We start from the raw sequence: 19,952 nt of genomic DNA, 5'->3' as shown, positions 1-19,952 counted from the left end.
GCTTTGTGTTTCTCTGAAGCATGGTCACACTTAAGGACTGAAGGGCTCCCAGTACCACATCACCACGGTCTTTGGTTGACTGGAAATGGGAAGAACCATGCGTGACAGAGAATCTGGTCAGCTACTCTGCCCCGTACCCATGTGCGTATGCAAGAACGTGATGACGCTGCACACGCAGAAGTGCAGGGCTGTGAAGCCTGGGCTGCATTTCTGATGTGAATATTTGCATTGGCTATTTTACTGCATTTCTCAGCCCCTGTGATATTTTCCACGGAATTTCTAAACATTACTTTGACTTGATGCCTGTGAGCACCTGGAAGTAATGGACCAACTCCACAAACCCTGTAGGAATTTTGCTAATACAAACCAATCGACTTTGTAGAGAAGCAACAGCTTGTAGCAGACAAATCAGCAAAGCTGGAAAAAAAAAAATTAAAACAATTTATTTTTTAGATAAGACACATGAAGAATACATCCAGAGATAACAAGGAGGCCAGGATGCAGCAGGCCACCGATCATGGTCTTCATCTTCCAATGAAGACCCTGAAAGCAATGAACAGGCTACATCACGTCATCTCCTCTTGGTATTCCCATTCCTTTGCTCATTGCCACCATCAGCTAACACTCATCAACTCTTTGCACATCTTCAAAAAGGGTGGGAGCTGTCAGGGCTTCATCTCCACCTTATTTCAGTGTTTGCCACAGTTTTCAGATATCTTATTGAAAAGGGGAAACAGGACAGTCTGGTCATCAGGTGAAAGACTAGCCCCACTCAGTCAAACCAGTAGCAACATGCAAAAGAAGTTCATAAAATCACAGAATGGTTTGGGTGTGAAGGGACCTTAAAGACCATCCAGTCCCAACCCCCTTCCATGGGCAGGGACACTTTCCGCTAGACCAGGTTGCTCAAAGCCTCATCCAACCTGGCCTGGAACACTTCCAGGGATGGGGCAGCCACAGCTTCTCTGGGCAACCTGGTCCAGTGCCTCACCACCCTCAGTGTAAAAAATTTCTTCCTTAGATCTAATCTAAATCTCCCCTCTTTCAGTTTAAAGCCATTGCCCCTTGTCCTGTCACTACACATCTTTGTCCAAAGCTCCTCTCCAGCTTTCTTGTACCTTTAGGTACTGGAAGGCTGACACTGGGTCTCCCCAGAGCCTTCTCTTCTCCAGGCTGAACAGCCCCAACTCTCTCAGCCTGTCTCCATAGCAGAGGTGCTCCAGTCCTCGGATCATTTTTGTGGCCCTTCTCTGGACCCACTCTAGCAGCTCCATGCCCTTCTGATGTTGGGGACCCCAGAGCTGAATGCAACACTGCAGGGGGAGTCTCAGGAGAGCAGAGCAGAGGGGCAGAATCCCCTCCCTCGCCCTGCTGCCCACGCTGCTTTGGATGCAGCCCAGGACACAGCTGGCTTTCTGGGCTGCCAGCGCACGGTGCCGGCTCATGTTGAGCTTCTCATCCACCAGAACCCCCAAGTCCTCTTCCTCAGGGCTGCTCTCAATCCATTCTCCGCCCAGCCTGTACTTGGGCTTGGGCTTGACTTTGCACTTGGCCTTGTTGAACTTCATGAGGTTCTCACAGGCCCACCTCTCCAGCCTGTCAAGGTCCCTCTGGATGCCATCCCTTCCCTCCAGCATGTCAACCACACCACACAGCTTGGTGTCATCAGCAAACCTGTTGAGGGTGCACTCGATCCCACTGTCCATGTCACCAACAGAGATGCTAAACAACATCAGCCCCAATACCAACCCCCAAGGAACACCACTCTTCACTGGTCTCCGTTGGACATTGAGCTGTTGACTGCAGCTCTTGGAGCGTGACCATCCAGCCAATTCCTTATCCACTGAGTGGTCCATCCATCAAATCCATGTCTCTCCAGTTTAGAGACAAGGATGTAGTATGTCTCTGTCAAATTACTGCATGTTGTGTTTGACAGAATTAGCCTGCTGAATAATCTGCTCTGTTTCAGTCAGAACAAACATAAAGCAGAACAAAGCAGCTGAAAATAACATTCATAGGCTGATGCAGAAGTGGCTTGATATTTGTCTGAAAAAGACATCATTTGGCTCTGTGAAGTTGAGGACTGTTTTATTTTCCAGTGGGCCAGAAGTGCTTTTCTGAGTTTTGACACTTTGCTAGAGCAAGTGGGATGACAGTCCTCACAGTGAGAGACAGCACCACCACTAATCCCAATAGCAAACCAGCCCACACATATGAGGACTATAGAGGATTATAGAATGTAGCACCACCCCAGTTTTCAGATACTTTTCCCATCTTCAGTGAGACTAGCCAAGAGTCTAGATCGGCTGTTGGTGTATTTTAAAGGCCTGTCACACCTCTCATCCTGGAACAGGATTTCTCTGGGTAGTGGTGCTGATAGGATCTTACCTGAACATAAGGCAGGGAGTCTTGAGTCTCAAATCACTCTCTATTTACTCTCAGCCACTCCCTGGATACCCTTCCTCCATGCCCTGCTGGACTTCCAATTCCTGCCTCACTAGTGGCAGTTTTCTGATCAACCATCACGAAGTCTGTCTTGTCCCCTGGAATGGAAGGTGAGGAGGAGTAGTGTTGCCGAGGAGTACCTCTTTCAATAAAGGGCTCAAGTAGCAATGACACTGGCACAGTTAGAGATATGGGGAAGGCAGCACTAATTTAGACAGAGGTTTGGGATAGAAGGTCCTCCATGGTACCAACCGGCCACTTCAAATGGGATTAGTCCTTGACACGTCCAGTCTGTGCCTCCTCACAGACTACTGCCCCTGCCACATCAGAGTCCTCCCCTTCGTCACAGCTTGTCAGAAGGACTGCCTATGGATGGCACCTCACAGACTTCAACATCTAATGAAAGAGCAACCAGAAGATAATAGACGTAGGAGGAAGCATGACTTCCAGCTACTAAGGAGACACAGAAAACAGTAGATGCAACGATGCCAGAAGATGGAGAGTCGGTGGCCAAAGACAATATAAGCTATAAGCAAGTGTGGGCTGTAGTCGTGTTTGTGTCTGTATTTTCTTCAGCAATAAGAATGGGCAATGTAATCAGAGAGGGATGAGCATGGAAGAGGAGGAGGGACTGGTTCTCTAGCAGAACAGAAGGTGCAAGGATAGAAGGAAGTTGGGCCAGACTGCACACGTACAGACGTGGGGTCAGACAGAATGAGAACAGAAAAAATGACAAGTAGAAAAAAGTGTGAACAAAGACCATGGTTAGATGAGATAGAAATAAACTGGAGAAAGAGGAGGATGAGAAAAGTTGGAAGAATTACTTGTCCTGTGACGAGCAGCTGAGGGAGCTGGGACTGGTCAGTCTGGAGAAGAGGAGGCTCAGGGGGGACCTTCTCGCTCTCTACAATTACATGAAAGGAAGCTGTAGGGAGATGGCGGTCAGTCTCTTCTCCCACGTTATGAGTGACAGGATGAGAGGGAATGGCCTCAAGTTACGCCAGGGGAAATTTAGGTCAGATATCAGGAAAAATTTCTTTCCAGAGAGGGTTGTGAAGTATTGGAACAGGCTGCCCAGAGAGGTGGTGGAGTCCCCATCCCTGGAGGTGTTTAAAAACCGTGTGGATTTGGTGTTGAGCAACATGGTTTAGGGACCCTGACAGTGCAGGGTGAATGGTTGGACTCGATGATCTTGAAGGTCTCTTCCAGCCAGATGATTCTATGAAATAAGAAAAGTCTAATGCTGAATGGGGAAAGGAGGAGAGGGAAACAAGACCTAAATTTTTAAATAAGACCGCTCTGCGCAATGAAAGGAAGGTTCTATGTGCTAAATTAGTAAGAAGGAAAATATTTGGAAAAGGAGACAAACCAAAGTGATTTTCAAAAGCATAACAATGGCAGCTGCAACATCATCTCATCCACCTAGTGGAAACGAAATCACCAGGTCCACAGAGTGCCTCCTGCAGCGTGCGCAAGGGAAGAGATGACGCCCTTCAGCCAACTTACTCTCTAGAGAACCCTGTTCCTATATGAACAAAGATGAATAATTTTTCTAGTTTTAACTTACAAATATCCAGTTTTGATGTTTGTGATGGGTTGGTGTGAAGGGGTTCTGGTGGCAGGAGAGGGGCTTTGCTCCCTGGGACTTCCCCAGTTTTGGAACCAGGTCAGACCCAGTTCTGGCCACCAGATCAGACTCCCATCCCCCTCGGGGTTGAGCCAATCGGCGCCTCTGCGAATGGCCCTATTTAAGCTGGGACAAAGGAACCGGAAAAGGTGCTTTGCCCAGGAGCGAGGAGAAGGGAGGAGGGCACTGCCCCCGCTCCCTGGCCCTCCGGCTGGGCGGCTGCCTGCACTGAGCCAGTGCCACCCACTGAGCATGGCGGCGGTGGAGCCGCTTGGGGAACTCGGGGAGCGCCCCGCTGCCGGGGTGCCCACCGGGCCGAGTTCACCCAGAGAGCACTGAGATCTGAGAGAAACGGCCGCACAGACACCAGGTCAGTGAGGATGGAGCGGGAGGAGGTGCCGGAGCCCAGTTTCCCCTGCAACTGGTGGCGAGACGGCAGGCGGCCCCCTGCAGCCAGGGATGGACTCGGTGGAGCAGAGACCCACTGCAGCCCGGGGAGAAGCCACGTTGGAGAAGAGACGCTGAGCCTGAGGACAGTCGTGGAGCATGGGACGCACGACAAGGCAGAGAGGCATCTAGAGTCCGTGGGACAACCCATGCCAGAGCAAGTGGCAACAGCTCCCTAAGAATCTGAGACTGTGGTAAAGCCCACACTGGAGCAATCCCATGGGGAAGGATTGCGTCCCGCGGGTAGGACTCATGCTGGAGAAGTTTGTGGATTTTCCTCGTGAGTAGGGGATCCACTGGAGCAAGGGAGAAGGGTGTAAGGACTCCTCCTCCTTTAAGAAAGGAGTGGCAGGAACAACATGGGATGAACTGACCTGCACCCCCCATTCCCTGTCCCCCTGTGCTGCTGGGGGGGAGGTAGAGCCAGGAAGAAAAGGAAAGGGGGAGGGTGTTGTTTTTAAGATCTGGCTTTGTTTCTTTTTATCCTCTCAAGTAACTGGTTTTGCTTCTCTTTATCCTCTCAAGTAACTGCTAATAAATTGTTTTGCTTTGTTCCCAAGCCGAGTCTGTTTTGCCCGGGACCACGGTCGGTGGGAGACCACGGTCGGTGGGAGCTCCTTCTCTCTTCTTGTCTCCACCCTCAGCCCTTCTATTATATTTTTCTCCTCTCCACTTCACTGGAGAAGGAGTGAGAGCGCAGCTGTGTGGAGTTTAGTTGCCGGATCGGCCTAAGCCACGACAATGTTTTCTTTTGTTGAAAGGATTTAATAAAACAGTATGCTGAGCACACTTTTAGTAATACCAGCTTTCTTTTTAAAAGAGGATGCATACGGTGTAGCAGCCAATGGACCATTTTGGAGAGACGCAATTTGCTACTACTTGTAGGGAAACAGTTGCACCAAATTCTCAAATGTCAGGTAAGAATAGAATTTGTCAAAAAACATTACTCTTCAAAACAAAACAATTAAAAAAAAATCAACAAAAAAGTTTACATAAATTCTACACTATGCTCCTATTCATAGCAACCAGCTTCTAGAGGGCCTTGTGCAAGTACCAAATTGTATAAGCTTGACTTTCCAAAAGTATCTGTAGAGTCAAAAAAAGTCCCTGACCAGTTTTGTGGTAAAGGATTCTGTGCACATGGACACTTCAAATAGCTGTAAGAGGTGTTGTAAAAGAATGTCAAGCCAGAGGTTGGGAAGTGTTTGTAAAGCCATTTCAATGGAAGTACCATACAGTAACTTCTGGCCGAGTCCCTTCAGCAGATGCTGTTACAGACCACGTGAGTATCTTCATCCCAGAAAGCCCACAACAGCAGCTCTATGGTCTTGTCACTCCTCTTCTGACACCTTCTGTTTTCTCACATGCTGGCAGCTTGTTGTGGGGGCACCCCAGGCGCAGGCTGGCGAGGCAGAGTGTACATGGCCCCCAGAAACTGGTCCGCAATGCGACCCGCTTCCCTCAGCCCGCTCAGCAACGCGCCGTGAACCGTTGCAGGATAGTTGCGGATTGTGTGTTCTCCCGCAAAGAACAGGCGAGGAATGGGCTGGGGGAACAGAGAACACTGTTAAGGCTGGTTTGTGTTCCTGCGGATCCTGCAGCAAACAGACACTTTAAGAAGAACGTTAAAAGTCCGCTAATCGCACCACGGCCTCCCTTAACACGATACATATAAAATAGTCTATATTAAAAATATTTTTCACCTGTCCTACAAATTACCAAGAAAATCTTTATATACCCCTTTCATTTCACAGGAGGGTTTCATGTTTGTAATGACTGTAACAAGAGGAAATATTTTCCAATTATTTGCCACCATCTTTGCTTTGACACTTTCAGAACCAGATAAACAGGGGAGATTAACGTCCCCAGCTCTATACTGAAAACGTATTTGGATGTTGTATCTACAACTCTAGAGCCAAACTGTTAAACGTGTTTAAGAAGAATGATGGTTTCTGCTCCTGGGACACGAACTTTAGCGTAGTAGGGCAAGAAAAATTTCAGCAATTCACTTAAACTAGAAGTTTCTCTTTAAACTGAGACCTAAACCAACTATTGACTGTATCATAAAAAGCAGGAGAGAAACAGACTTTCGTACATGATCCTCTGCAGAGAACCATTTTATCCACAGCCATGTTTATTAGTGACTTGTACCACTAGGATAAAGAGCCAAAACAAAGACAAAGCCACACATCCTTCTCTGCTAGTGCCTTCAGAATGGCTCTTGCTTTCAAAACTTCATCTTCTCAAAGTGAACTGGAGATGACTTATGCCTTCATTGTGTTCGCTCCCAATTTGGGAGAGACCTTTTGATTCCTGGTTCCTCTCACTCTGGCCTTCACCCTCTTTCAGATCACTACAACTCACTCAAATACAGTGACGGACAATATAAACACAGAGTATGAAACACAATAAATGTATAATATTGTAATACTCTGTACAGACATTACCAAATTGACTTTCTGAACAAAAATGCTTTTTCTAGTAAATAAATGACACCAAACCTGGGAAGGCAGAATTCATGGACAGAAAAAATATACTTTACAAGTTCTAATCTTCATCAGAAGATGCAAGTTATCTAAGTTGTGTTTAAGTATGTATGCAAATTGCCTAGAAAAATCATCCTCTTTTGAGCTTTTTCTAAAAAGAATTGAGACATCTCTCACCTGAGGAGCACCTGGAATCGCTGGTCCTGGAGTAATTGGCTGAGCCATCAAATCATAGTCATTTCCAGAAGATCCAGCTGCTACGTAGGAGTACGATCCCCGGGCCCAGGGGTCAGCACGCCAGCGGGACACCACGGTCTCTTTAGGCTAAGACAGAAACTTCATTTGTTGACACAGTGCAAGTTCTACAGTTAGTGCAAAATACGAAATACGCAAATTGCAAGAACAAAAGGCACCACGTCCTTAGGCTAATGTTAATGGTGGAACTCCAAGTTTATATTCCATGATAGCACGTAATAAGGTAAATAACTTGTCTTTGGTGGCAATACCTTAATTCTTTCCAATACATTATCAGAACCTACTGCACATATCTTCTGCACTGGAACTCAGACTTTGTAGTAAGCTATATAGACACACTGTGTACTGTCTGCTCTATTTCTTCTCCTATAATCAACACAATGACAACACGTACTTCCTCTTTTCCTGTCTTTCAACCACAGCTCATCTGAACATCTCTTCTGATTTGACTATGATATAGGCCTATATACGGCCTTGTAACTCATCTGGGAAAACAACAGCATGAAGGGCACCTGAACGAACACCTGCACTTCTCCAATCTGTCTGGTTTGCCAAGGTAATGGTCACGATGAAGGATATTTCACTGAAAGAGGCAACACTGAGAGCATCACCAGGGCTGAAACCAGTATTGCTGTAAGGCATAACAGCAGTCAAGAGAAAACAAGACATCTTCATAACCTTGCACTGAGAAGTGATAGGTGTGAATCCTATCCCAGATCCTGTTCAAATGTGTAACTGAGTTTTAACAGGAATCATGCTCTCTAAAAATGCAAAGATAAAGACAGAAACTTCATCTCCTCCTCTTGGGCCTAAAGATATTTCACGGAATTGTTTCTACTTGAACAGACCTTCCCACAAAGGAAGAGAAAGCAGCTATATCTCGTGAAGGCATTATCCAGAAACCAGTCCAGCAGGCACCATACCACATCATGACAAGGGAAGTTTCCTGGATGCCAACACCAACAGATCTGAGATCATCTCTCTGAGGCTGGCCTCAGCTGGACTATATTTGGTGCCTTTTGCTGAGTTTGTGGCAAGGCCACACAGGACTGGGGCCATGTTCCAAGGTTTAAGACATCACTGGGTGTTGGAGACCACACTTCCCAATATGGTCTGATGACTTAATTGAGAAAATTGCTCACTACAATTTTCAGCACTCTTCTATCCAAAAGGTAAGAAGCTGAGTGATGAGCCAGCCCTCATACACTGATTGCTGCTTGAGAAAAAAAGTAACCTCATCTCTCTCCTTTTTGGATGGAGACCACTGTGATGGCACCGCATGTTAACACACGTATGTCTGACAAAGAAAACTTTGAGGCATTTCATAAATTTCTTAATTCTCTCTAGTAATCACATGAAGCATTGCAGTCTAACAGGGAATAAAGCCAGAGAGAATTTTACTTCATGGACGTCGTTTTGAAGGTATGGCTAATCCAGACACAACTGTAGAGCAGAATACATGATTTATACAGAAGAGTCTCAAAGCTCCTCTGAGAGAGATCTCCTTAGGAAGTGAAATTGCCCTCCAAGAGTTCAGAGAAGGAGCAGAAAGGTAACTCTGGGGTTTCCTTCTCTTGTGTTCTCCAGTCAGAGATGTGTAATTCAACTGGTTAAGCAGGAATTGTTAGCCCATGAGTGGATCTCGTATTTTGGAAATGCTCAGTCAGCTGTGAGGATTCCTCCATCATATAGAAAGCAGTGAAGTGCTGGGGACGACAAAGCCGTGTTCAAAAAGAGCTCTACAACTGTTCTACAATAAAGACAATGCAGTGAATCTATTCCTCACACGAAACACCAAGCAAGTAAACAGTCCCATTTATGCCTGGTCAAATACTCAAAAGACTGGTATATTAAAGTTACCATGTATTTTTTTCTATTACTTTACTATATAGAACTCCTAGTGGAAGAGAGCTGTTTATTTACAACCACTGTCACTTGTAAGAACTGCTTCCACAGTGCCTGTTAGGAGAACAGACCAAGTATTCAACTAAGTCACACAGACTGTAGGTTGAACAGCTGTAAGACTTTTCAAATCAATGTCCTAAGTAGACGAGCTTCTTATTTTTTGAGTAATATTTCAGTATTTTCTAAACTCCCCCTTCACTAACCATTCCTTTTATACTTACTGTGCCTAAATAACCGTTGGCTAGCTGCACAGGGAACTGATCCAGGTGAAAGACTGCCTTTACTCCCTTCCTCCCTCTTCAGTTATTTTCTAGCCAACCAGTTTCTTTGTGGAGTTCACTGGTCAAAAGTTTTACTATACTTTAGAGAAGGTGCGGAACATGGCAGAGTGTCTTAAGCAGTGCTGTCACTAGCTGTGAACAGCTCTGCTGTAACCCCAGAAATGTAAAAGGTAGAAAATTAACTGAACTATTTTACACTCTGGAAAAACTAGAGTCTTACTTGGTGTGAAACAGCCTTCTCAAAAAAAAAAAAAAAAATCCACCAAACAAAAGCCAAAACAAATAAAAAACCTAAAACCACAAACCCATAAACAAACCCTGTTCCCAAAAAACTCTAGACAAACAAGAGGTGGTCCATCTACCAACCAGGTCAGCACTGAGAACTGTCGTACTCTCCGAGGTGCAGAGAAGTGACCCAAGGATGGTGTCTGCACTAACCTGCGGCACAGCGCTGCTGCCAAATATGCCTTTGAGGATAGCAAGGCATCGCCCAACAATGACGTCATCGCTGATATTCTCCATGATCCCTGCTGCTTCTCCTGCTACCAAGGCCAACAAAATTGGTGCTGGGGGGGTGGGGAAGGAGAGAGTAAAAACAATTGGATTATTGAAATCTAACATTTAATCAGACAAGTTGGACTTGAATAGGCATGGATCTGCAGCTAAGTCATGAGGTTGAAAACTAAATAAATCCAACAAAAGTAGACCTAAATCTTCCACCATCATATTGAATCACCAAAAGGAAAATGAATTAATATATGCAATGATACTATTGGAATTATCAAGAGAACTGATGTATTAAAAAGTAAATACACACATAAGGAAGTACAGCATGTAGAAGAAAGGAAAGGTTTTCTTTAGTGAAGACATCACTTGTTTGACATAGCAGTGTCCACTGAGGGACACTCAGGGATGTATGAGTCATCTGTGCTACATTTAAGGGAACTCAGATACCTTCCAAACAATTTAATTTTGGTACAACTAACATCAGCATAGCAGTTAAGTTACCTGCATAAGTATTTCACTCATACAAAGCATCTAGGTTTCTTCACTACCAATGCACATTCACATTACGTAATCTCAACGGAGTGGAAACTATGAACAGGAGAACAACATCCAGAAAAGCAGCAATTCTGAGGTACCAAATAACTCAGCTGCCCATGTGGTGCTATGGTGAAGAGTGTTAATGTGAATATGGAACATACAAACAAATAGATGAGGTCATTTGACTTCTGACCAGCTATGGTAAGACTAAGCATACATTTTCGGTAGTCACAAATCCAAGGAAAATCTTAGGTAAGTATTTAAGAGCTACCAAAATAACCCGCTGGCAAGAAACATGCATTGACAAGAAGTGACTCAGAGCTGAGCATGGTTACTTAATGAAAACTCTCTCAGATGATCTTTCTCCTCCTGAAGATATTTATGAACTCGTAAATTTAGCAAAGGAAATGCTCCAGCTAGAAACAGATGTCAAGCATACTGAAATGGGAAATGAAGTCCTTGTTAAAAATTTGGCTTTAACTTTTGCACGTTTCCAAAATGATTAGTGAATTCCTTATATCCTGGTATACACAGAGATCTCCTGGTATACATTCCCATCAAGTTACTGCTCTTTCAAGAAAACTGCCTGAAGTTCAGTTGCGATATACAGGCTGGAAGATCCAATAACACATTCTGGTTAAAATCAAAGTCTTTGAAATTCTGAAGAAGTTTAGAAGACTAGTAAGGCTGTTATTACTACAAAGATAATTACCCTACTCGAGATACAATTAAGAGACTTCAATATGCAGGACCTCTGAGACTAGAAGCAGCTTATTAGAGAAAAAAGATACAGGATTGCTCCTCTAGTTAAACTCCATTTTCTGAAAGGTTAAGCCTAGTCTTTCAAACGATTGAAGGAAAGAACAAAAAACTGATTTCCTCATCCATAGGCATTATTTTTTTTTTGTCATTTCAGCAGCAAAGTTTTTCCTAGTTTGTCATCCTTGACACAATGAGATCTCTGAACTTTTTGGCAATTATTCAGTCAACATATTTTTTTTTTCCTTGATGGAACAAATACATATTCGAAATGCAGTTTCCAGTGAATTTGTTCATGAAAACTGTAGTCAGCCAACTCCCAAGATAATTTTTATGAAAATCTTGCCTTTCCAGGCACAAGACCCTGTTTTGTAAGCATTTATCCAGACCTGAAAACGTTGCTATCCAGTCACCTGCATTAATTCAATGCCGTGAATTACTGAGAGCCATCAGGCTGTAGCAGAACAGTGGCTATGCAAATACCAATGTGCCACTCAGAAAAGTTTCTTGCATGATGAGCATGTGTCACAGCTCCCCAAAACATTGTCTCCTTGAGGCAGTGATATTTACTGAGCCCTGATACCAGCAGCAAGCAGAGAACGTGGTTTAACCAGAGATCTGTGAGTAACCACAAAACTCTGACAGAGAAAGGGCCTCGTCTTTTTCATCACGTCTCTAGGAAAAACAGAAGAGCCAGGCAAGAAAACAGAGACTGAAATGTCACTGGACTTCCAGCAAACACTGAGCGTTTCTGCCAGAGGTTCCTCTGCCCTGTGCTGATGCAGTCTCTCCATAGTAAAGTCTGTCTACATGGCTACGACAATAATCCAGCCACGTGGCAGGGCAAGAGGCACCAGCAGCCGCACGAACAGCTGCTCCAGGAGACGCGCAGCATTCCTGATGCTCTGGGTTTTCTCAGCAGTCATTACCTGGACTGGACTTTAACCACAGCACATCACCCAACAGCAGCACAACAACGTGCAGTCTGTTCGCCCGAGTTGTGCTGCATTCACCCACCCTTTGAACACTTCCCAGAGACCGGCTGGTGTCTGCCAACAGAAGACCTTGCGCTAATACAGCACATGCTGCGATATTTCCAGGTTTTTTTGTTTCTGGATTAATAATTGTTCTCCAATCTCTTCAGTTTAAATCATCTCCGCCCAAAATGCTACAGCTACAGAAATGCAGAATATGGCAGAAATAAATAACAGCTTCACAAGTTCAGTCAGGCCTACGTGAGTATTTCACAGTGTGAGCACGTTAACTGCCACCTAACTCAATAACCATGAAAACTGGGAATTGATTCAGCCATCTGACTTGTGCTTTAGCATAGGATTTTATTGCTTTTTTTTTTTGCTTCTAGGTGCTCTGCCTATTTTCCTGAGAAGGAAAGTTTTGCATCTAGCAGCAGAACTTTTGTATGTGAGACAGCCAACGTAAACCAGAACCCCCAACACTAGGTAAGTCTGTAATGGAGCATCTTAAAGCCACAACAGCAGATAGTCAAACAGCCTTGCTGTCCAATACCCATAACTTGTATTTCTCCAGTCAAGTCTAATCAAACATTTTAACAATTAAGAAGGCACATTCTTTCGGCAGCAATTTTCTCCAGTTAAAAGGAAAATTCCGACTGGAGTGCTGGAACAGAATGATACAGGCTCTTTGGGAAGGACAGGCAGGGGAAAGGAGGAGGAGGTGTCAGCCTCTATGACAATGACCAGCATGAAGCTGCACCTGGGGATGGATGAGGAGCTGTCTGAGAGCTGATGGGTCAGGATTAAAGGGAGGGCAGGGACAGGCGACATTACAGAGGGGAGAGCAGGGGCAGGTGAGGTTACAGTGTGGGTCGGCTACAGGCCACCCGACCAGCAAGACTGAGCAGGTGAGGCCCTCTATGAAAAACACAGGAGCAGCCTCACCTTCACGAGCCTCGGTCCTCATAGGGGGCTTCAGCCACCCCAGTATCTGTTGGAGAGACAACACAGCAGCACATAAGCAATCCTGGAGGTTCCTGGAATGCATGGATAGTAACTTCCTTCAAGTGATAGAGGAACCAACGGGAGAGGTGCCATGCTGGACCTTGTTCTCACCAACAAGGAGAGGCTGGAGGAGAATGTGATGCTCAAGGACACCCTTGGCTGCAGTGACCATGAAATGGTGGAGTTCAAGATCCTTAGGGTGGCGAGGAGGGCGCTCAGCAAGCTCACTGCCTTGGATCTCAGGAGAGCAGACTTTGGGGTCCTGAGGGATCTACTCCGTAGAGTCCCATGAGGTAAAGCCCTGGCGGGCAGAGGGGCCCAGGAAAGCTGGTGAATATTCAAGGGTCACCTCCAAGCTCCGGAGCAGTGCATCCCAGCAAAGACAAAGTCGGGCAAAAGCACCAGAATGTCTGTGTGGATGAACAAGATGCTCCTGGACAAACTCAAACACAAAAAGAAGGCCTCCAGAGGGTGGAAGCAAGGACAGGTAGCCTGGGAGGAATACAGAGAAATTGTCCAAGCAGCCAGGGATCAGGTTAGGAAAGCTGAAGCCCTGACAGAATTCAGTCTGGCAAGGGTCATCAAGGGCAACAAGAAAAGCTTCTACAGATATGTCAGTGATAAAAGGAGGACTAGGGAAAATGTGGGCCCCCTCTGGAAGGAAATGTGAAACCTGGTTACCCAGGATATGGAGAAGGCTGAGGTTCTCAATGCCTTCTTTGCCTCAGTCTTCTCTGGCAAGTGCTCCAGCTGCACCAGCCAAGCCACAGAAGGCACAGGCAGGGACTGGGAGAATGAAGAACCATCCACTGTAGGAGAAGATCATGTTCGAGACCATCTAATTGTCACTGAAAATCCGGACGGAAGCTGTCACAAACTGTAGCGATGGAAAGCAGGCATTGCTTTATTGCTGCGCTGGGAGCATGGGGGATTTTTTCACCTGGCATGCGTGCATGGTCCCAGGGTAGAATCTGAGTTACACATAGCAATCATTCATGTTCACAACATTTCCCCGAAATTGTAAATATTCAGTGTTACTCTCTTAACCCATTGGTTAATTTTCTCTCACCTAGCATGTAAATTAGCTTGCATGCTCAGTCCTCTGCCTCTGCCCTTTTCTTCTGAGCATGGGGTGCTCAGGGTAGATGGTCTGTGAGTTGGTGGTCACCATCTCCCCCTGCTGGAATTACCTTTCCCCAAGTTACTGCTGCACATGCCGACAATCCAAAACACGGTAACAAAGTTTATATGTTTTCTGGGATGATCCCCCTTCAAGCGTTCTTGATGGACAGTTGTTCAATGAATCACTCTTTATAACTTAAAGGATGGTCATCCTGTTCTCAGACCGCATGTCTGTCCGTACGTATGTGCAAACAGTCTGCTAAACCCTTTGTTCAATTCTTTCACAAAATTTTACTCCTTCATAAGGAGCATGAAGGTGCAGTGAAGTCCAGTGAAGCTCCCACTGACTGGAAAAGGGGAAATATAGCCCCCATCTTTAAAAAGGGAAAAAAGGAAGACCCAGGGAACTACAGGCCAGTCAGTCTCAACACTGTGCCCAGCAAGATCATGGAGCAGATCCTCCTGGCGACTGTGCTAAGGCATATGGAAAATAAGGAGGTGATTGATGACAGCCAACATGGCTTCACTAAGGGCAGATCTTGACTGACAAATTTGGTGGCCTTTTACGATGGGGTTATGGCTTTGGTAGAGAAGGGACAAGCAGCAACAGACGTCATCCACCTGGACTTGTCCAAAGCATTTGACGGGTGGACCACTCAGTGGATAAGGAATTATCTGGATTGTCGCACTCAAAGAGTTGTGGTCAACAGCTCAATGTCCAAGTGGAGATCAGTGATGAGTGGTGTTCCTCAGGGGTTGGTAATGGGGCTGGTGCTGTTTAATATCTTTGTTGGCGACATGGACAGTGGGATCAAGTGCACCCTCAGCAAGTTTGCTCATGACACCAACTTTGTGGTGTGGTCAACATGCAGGAGGGAAGGGATGCCATCCAGAGGGACCTTGACAGGCTGGAGAGGTGACCCTGTATGAATCTTGACGAAGTTCAACAAGGCCAAGTGCAAGGTCCTGCACGTAGGTCAGGGCAATCCCAAGCACAAGTACAGGCTGGGTGGAGAATGGATTGAGAGCAGCCCTGAGGAAAAGGACTTGGGAGTGCTGGTGGACGAGAAGCTCAACATGAGCCGGCACTGTGCGCTGGCAGCCCAGAAAGCCAACCGTGTCCTGGGCTGTATCCAAAGCAGCGTGGGCAGCAGGTCGAGGAAGGGGATTCTGCCCCTCTGCTCTGCTCTCGTGAGAACCCCCCCGCAGTGCTGCGTTCAACTCTGAGTTCCCCAACATTAGAAGGACAAGGAGCTGTTGGGGCAGGTCCAGAGGAGGCCACGGAGATGATCCGAGGGCTGGAGCACCTCTGCTATGGAGACAGGCTGAGAGTTGGGCTTGTTCAGCCTGGAGAAGAGAAGGCTCCGAGGAGACCTGATATCAGCCTTCCAATACTGAAAGAGGGCCTACAAGAAAGCTGGAGAGGGACTTTTTACAAGGGCATGTGATGACAGGACAAGGGGCAACGATTTAAACTGAAAGAGGGGAGATTTAGATTAGGTATAAGGAAGAAATTTTTTACATTGAGGGAGTTGAGGCCCTGGCACAGGTTGCCCAGAGAAGCTGTGGCTGCCCCATCCCTGGAAGTGTTCAAGGCCAGGTTGGATGAGGCTTTGGGCAAGCTGGTGTAGTGGAGGGTGTCCCTGCCATGGCAGGGATGTTGGAACTGGATGGTCTTTGAGGTCCGTTCCCACCCAAAACCATTCTATGGTTCTATGATTCTATAAAAACCTGGCCTGCCCCTGATACGAGTGGAAGAAAACCCACTAGTACTTTGAACAGTCATCTGCAAGAAAAATAACTCATTTAATAGTGCTCACTCTATGTACACTTTTAATATAATAAATTGCAATGAACAAAACCAGTTTGCTTACTGAAAATATCTTCTGACCACCTCTTGTGACAGACACCAGCTGCAGATAAAACAAAACTACTAATGGCACAGTTCAGCTGTAGACACGAGGAGAACAACACCTTTTGCCTACTTAGAAAATGTTCTGAAGAGGAGTTCTAAAATGATCTGTCAGTCTGAGATCCACTGTCTACAGTCACAGCTGCTCAGCACAGGAAACAGAAGAGGAATGGAGCTATCACAAAGCCTCTAGTCTGCTCCACTGAAATCTGAGTGTTCAATACTCTCTAAAGGCTGTGCTGCACCTCCTTCAGAAATGGAAATAGGATAACCTACAAGTATTGAGTTCTGCAACTCGGTCACATAAGAGAATACAGCAGTCAACGGCACCCCTTACATCTGAAAAAAACGTAATATAACTTGGTTAGTTCCTAGGCACTTAAGTTTGGAATCATAGAATCATAGAATCATAGAATGGTTAGGGCTGGAAGGGACCTTCAAAGGTCATCTAGTCCAACCCCCCTGCAACAAACAGGGATATCTCAAACTGGATCAGGTTGCTCAGGGCCTCATCCAACCTGGCCTTGAACGTCTCCAGGGATGGAGCATCCACCACCTCTCTGGGCAACCTGTTCCAGTGTTCTACAACTCTCATGGTAAAAAACTTTTTCCTAATATCCAACCTGAATCTACCTCCCTCTATTTTAAAACCATTACCCCTTGTCCTATCACAACAGGCCCTCCTGAACAGCCTCTCCCCATCTTTCCTGTAGGCCCCCTTGAGGTACTGGAAGACCGCTATAAGGTCACCCCAGAGCCTCCTCTTCTCCAGGCTGAACAGCCCCAACTCTTTCAGCCTGTCCTCATAGGAAAGGTGCTCCAGCCCTCTTATCATCTTCGTGGCCCTCCTCTGGACCCTCTCCAACTGGTCCATGTCCTTCTTATGTTGGGGGGCTCCAGAACTGGACGCAGTACTCCAGGTGAGGTCTCACGAGGGCAGAGTAGAGGGGAAGAATCACCTCCCTCGACCTACTGGCCACGCTCCTCTTGATGCAGCCCAGGACACGGTTGGCCTTCTGGGCCGCAAGAGCACATTGCCGGCTCATATTGAGCTTCTCGTCCACCAGTACTCCCAAGTCCTTCTCCTCAGGGCTGCTCTCGATCCATTCTCCGCCCAGTCTGTATTTGTGCCTGGGATTGCCACGGCCCAGATGTAGGACCTTGCATTTGGCCTGGTTGAACTTCATGAGGTTGACACGGGCCCACCTCTCCAGCCTGTCGAGGTCCCTCTGGATGGCATCCCTCCCTTCCAGCGTGTCGACGGCACCACACAGCTTGGTGTCATCGGCGAACTTGCTGAGGGTGCACTCCATGCCACTGTCCACGTCACCAACAAAGATGTTGAAGAGGGCCGGGCCCAACACGGACCCCTGAGGGACGCCACTCGTGACCGGTCTCCACTTGGACATCGAGCCGTTGACCACCACTCTCTGAGTGCGGCCATTGAGCCAATTCCTTATCCACCGAGTGGTCCATCCATCAAACCCATGCCTCTCTAGTTTAGAGAGAAGAATGTCGTGCGGGACAGTGTCAAAAGCTTTGCACAAGTCCAGGTAGATGATATCCGTTGGTCGACCCTTGTCCACCGATGCTGTCACCCCATCATAAAAGGCCACCAAGTCGGTCAGGCACAATCTGCCTTTGGTGAAGCCATGCTGGCTGTCACCCACCACCTCCTTGCTCTCCATGTGCCTTAGCACATGGTTCCCAGGAGAATCTGCTCCATGACCTTGCCAGGCACAGAGGTGAGGCTGACCGGCCTGTAATTGCCCGGGTCCTCCTTGCTCCCCTTTTCAAATATGGGGGTTATGTTCCCTCTCTTTCAGTCATCGGGGACCTCGCCAGACCGCCACGACTTCTCAAATACAATGGCCAGTGGCTTGGCAACTTCATCCGCCAGTTCCTTCAGGACCTGCGGATGGATCTCATCAGGTCCCATGGACTTGTGCACCTTCAAGTTCCTCAGATGTTCTCGAACCTGCTCTTCAAGTACAGTGGGCGGTGGTTCATCCTCACAGTCCCTGCTAGTTCTTTCCACAGCTTGGGTGGTAAGACAAGAGGCTTTATCAGTGAAGACTGAGGCAAAAAAGTCATTGAGTAACTCAGCCTTCTCTATGTCCCGGGTAACCAGAGCACCAGTATCCTTCCGGAGGGGGCCTACGTTCTCCTTGGACTTCCTTTTGTCCCCTACATACCTATAGAAGCTTTTCTTATTGCTTTTTATATCCCTTGCCAAATTCAATTCCTTCAGGGCTTTAGCCTTCCTCACCTGACCCCTGGTCACTCGTACAGCTTCTCTGTATTCCTCCCAGGCTATCTGTCTCCGCTTCCACCCTCTATAGGCTATCCTCTTCATTTTCAGTTGGTCCAGGAGCTCCTTGCTCATCCACGCGGGCTTCCTGGTCTTTTTGCCCGACTTGTTCTTCATCGGGATGCACCTCTGCTTAGCTTGGAGGAGGTGCTCCTTGAATGTGGACCAACTTTCCTGGGCCCCTCGTCCCTCCAGGGCCGCCTCCCACGGCACTTTGCCCATCAGGTCCTTGAAGAGGCCGAAGTCCGCCTTCTTGAAGTCTAGGGCACAGAGCTTGCTGAATAGTTTCCTTATAGAAATATAGAATCCTGGCCAGCAAAATCACCTGTACCACAAAGGGCCTGAGGTTGCATATGAAAGGAGCTCATCTACACTTACCAAATCATCCCAGATTGGACAGATGGTCCCATGAAAGAGGTCTGGCTTCAAACTGTCAGTTCCACTTGAAAAACACTCAGGAAGCTGAGGTTTTCAAAACGAAGATTAAATAGAATGCCAGTCCCATTTGCATGAGAAGCTTAGTGAAAGACGGGAAGAGCTCGAACAATCTTCCAGGTGGCCAGAGAGAAACTCAAAGAGACTTATGAACTAAGAAATGGCTTTTAATTCAGAAACACTACAGAGAAAAAACACCCTTTTCTTGAAGAACTCAATACATCCTTCTGACAAAGCAGATCCTCAACTAGGACAACACTGCTCTTTGGCAAACAGAACACACGTTATTTGCTGTGTTTCTGAAATACTACATAAACAAGTTAGATTGGGTTTTGGGGTGTTTTTCTTAATACAGCACAATAAAAATAAAAAAAAATTAGGTTTTTCAGAATACCAGTAGCAACTAACAGATGCTTAATAGAAGCAAGTAAGATAATAGTAAGTCAGTCACAGGACAACTTCGCCAAGGTGCAAGACAACAAAGCAGCCTATAAAAATGCAGGTGTTCCAGTAGATAGGTAGCAATGCAATGGAACAGACACAGTCTGGAATTCAGCATTAGTAAACCCATACTCATCCATGTTCTGCCCTAAGTTACTACAGAATTGTTTGCAAGTCAGCAGTGCTCTCTGCTTCCATCTGTCTTCCTACAAATACCACCTTATCATACCTATATGTGAACACTACCAGCCTCTTAAAGAGTGCTCTTTTCTAGATCTGAAACTATACCAATAAGACACTGGCAAAAGTAGACATGCACCACAGCTACCTTTGTACAGGTTCCAGAACAGGAAAAGCTCTCCTCTGCTTGCAGTGGTGCTACCAACATGACCAAACAAATTGACACTTGGATCCCAGAAGACACGATCAAAACACAACACAACCTAGAAACAAAAAGAATAAAGCGTTAGGAAGAGTGCACAAGAAAAAAGCGACAATTACAC

General features: G+C 46.4%; 1 protein-coding gene across 7 annotated transcripts in view; it reads right to left on the bottom strand.

Annotated features, from left to right (window-relative positions):
* Positions 1–5,157: 5,157 nt before the first annotated feature.
* The window catches only part of KDM1A (lysine demethylase 1A), a 56,569-nt gene continuing 41,774 nt past the window's right edge, over positions 5,158–19,952 (bottom strand). For 5 of the 7 annotated variants that reach the window (XM_086625875.1, XM_086625874.1, XM_086625878.1 and 2 more), the window contains 4 exons: positions 19,778–19,892; positions 9,885–10,012; positions 7,183–7,329; positions 5,158–6,065 (listed from right to left, as the gene is read on the bottom strand). In XM_086625875.1, the coding sequence (XP_086482001.1) occupies positions 5,880–6,065; positions 7,183–7,329; positions 9,885–10,012; positions 19,778–19,892 (576 nt within the window). In that variant the 3' untranslated portion in view covers positions 5,158–5,879. Of the gene's footprint in view, positions 6,066–7,182; positions 7,342–9,884; positions 10,013–19,777; positions 19,893–19,952 lie in introns of those variants that run through there. The other 2 variants (XM_086625880.1, XM_086625881.1) reach the window with 2 other exon arrangements.

Source organism: Tauraco erythrolophus, chromosome 24 (assembly GCF_009769465.1).
Source record: "Tauraco erythrolophus isolate bTauEry1 chromosome 24, bTauEry1.pri, whole genome shotgun sequence".
NCBI classification, from domain to species: Eukaryota; Metazoa; Chordata; class Aves; order Musophagiformes; family Musophagidae; genus Tauraco; species Tauraco erythrolophus.
This window is presented reverse-complemented; position numbering and strand designations above follow the sequence as displayed.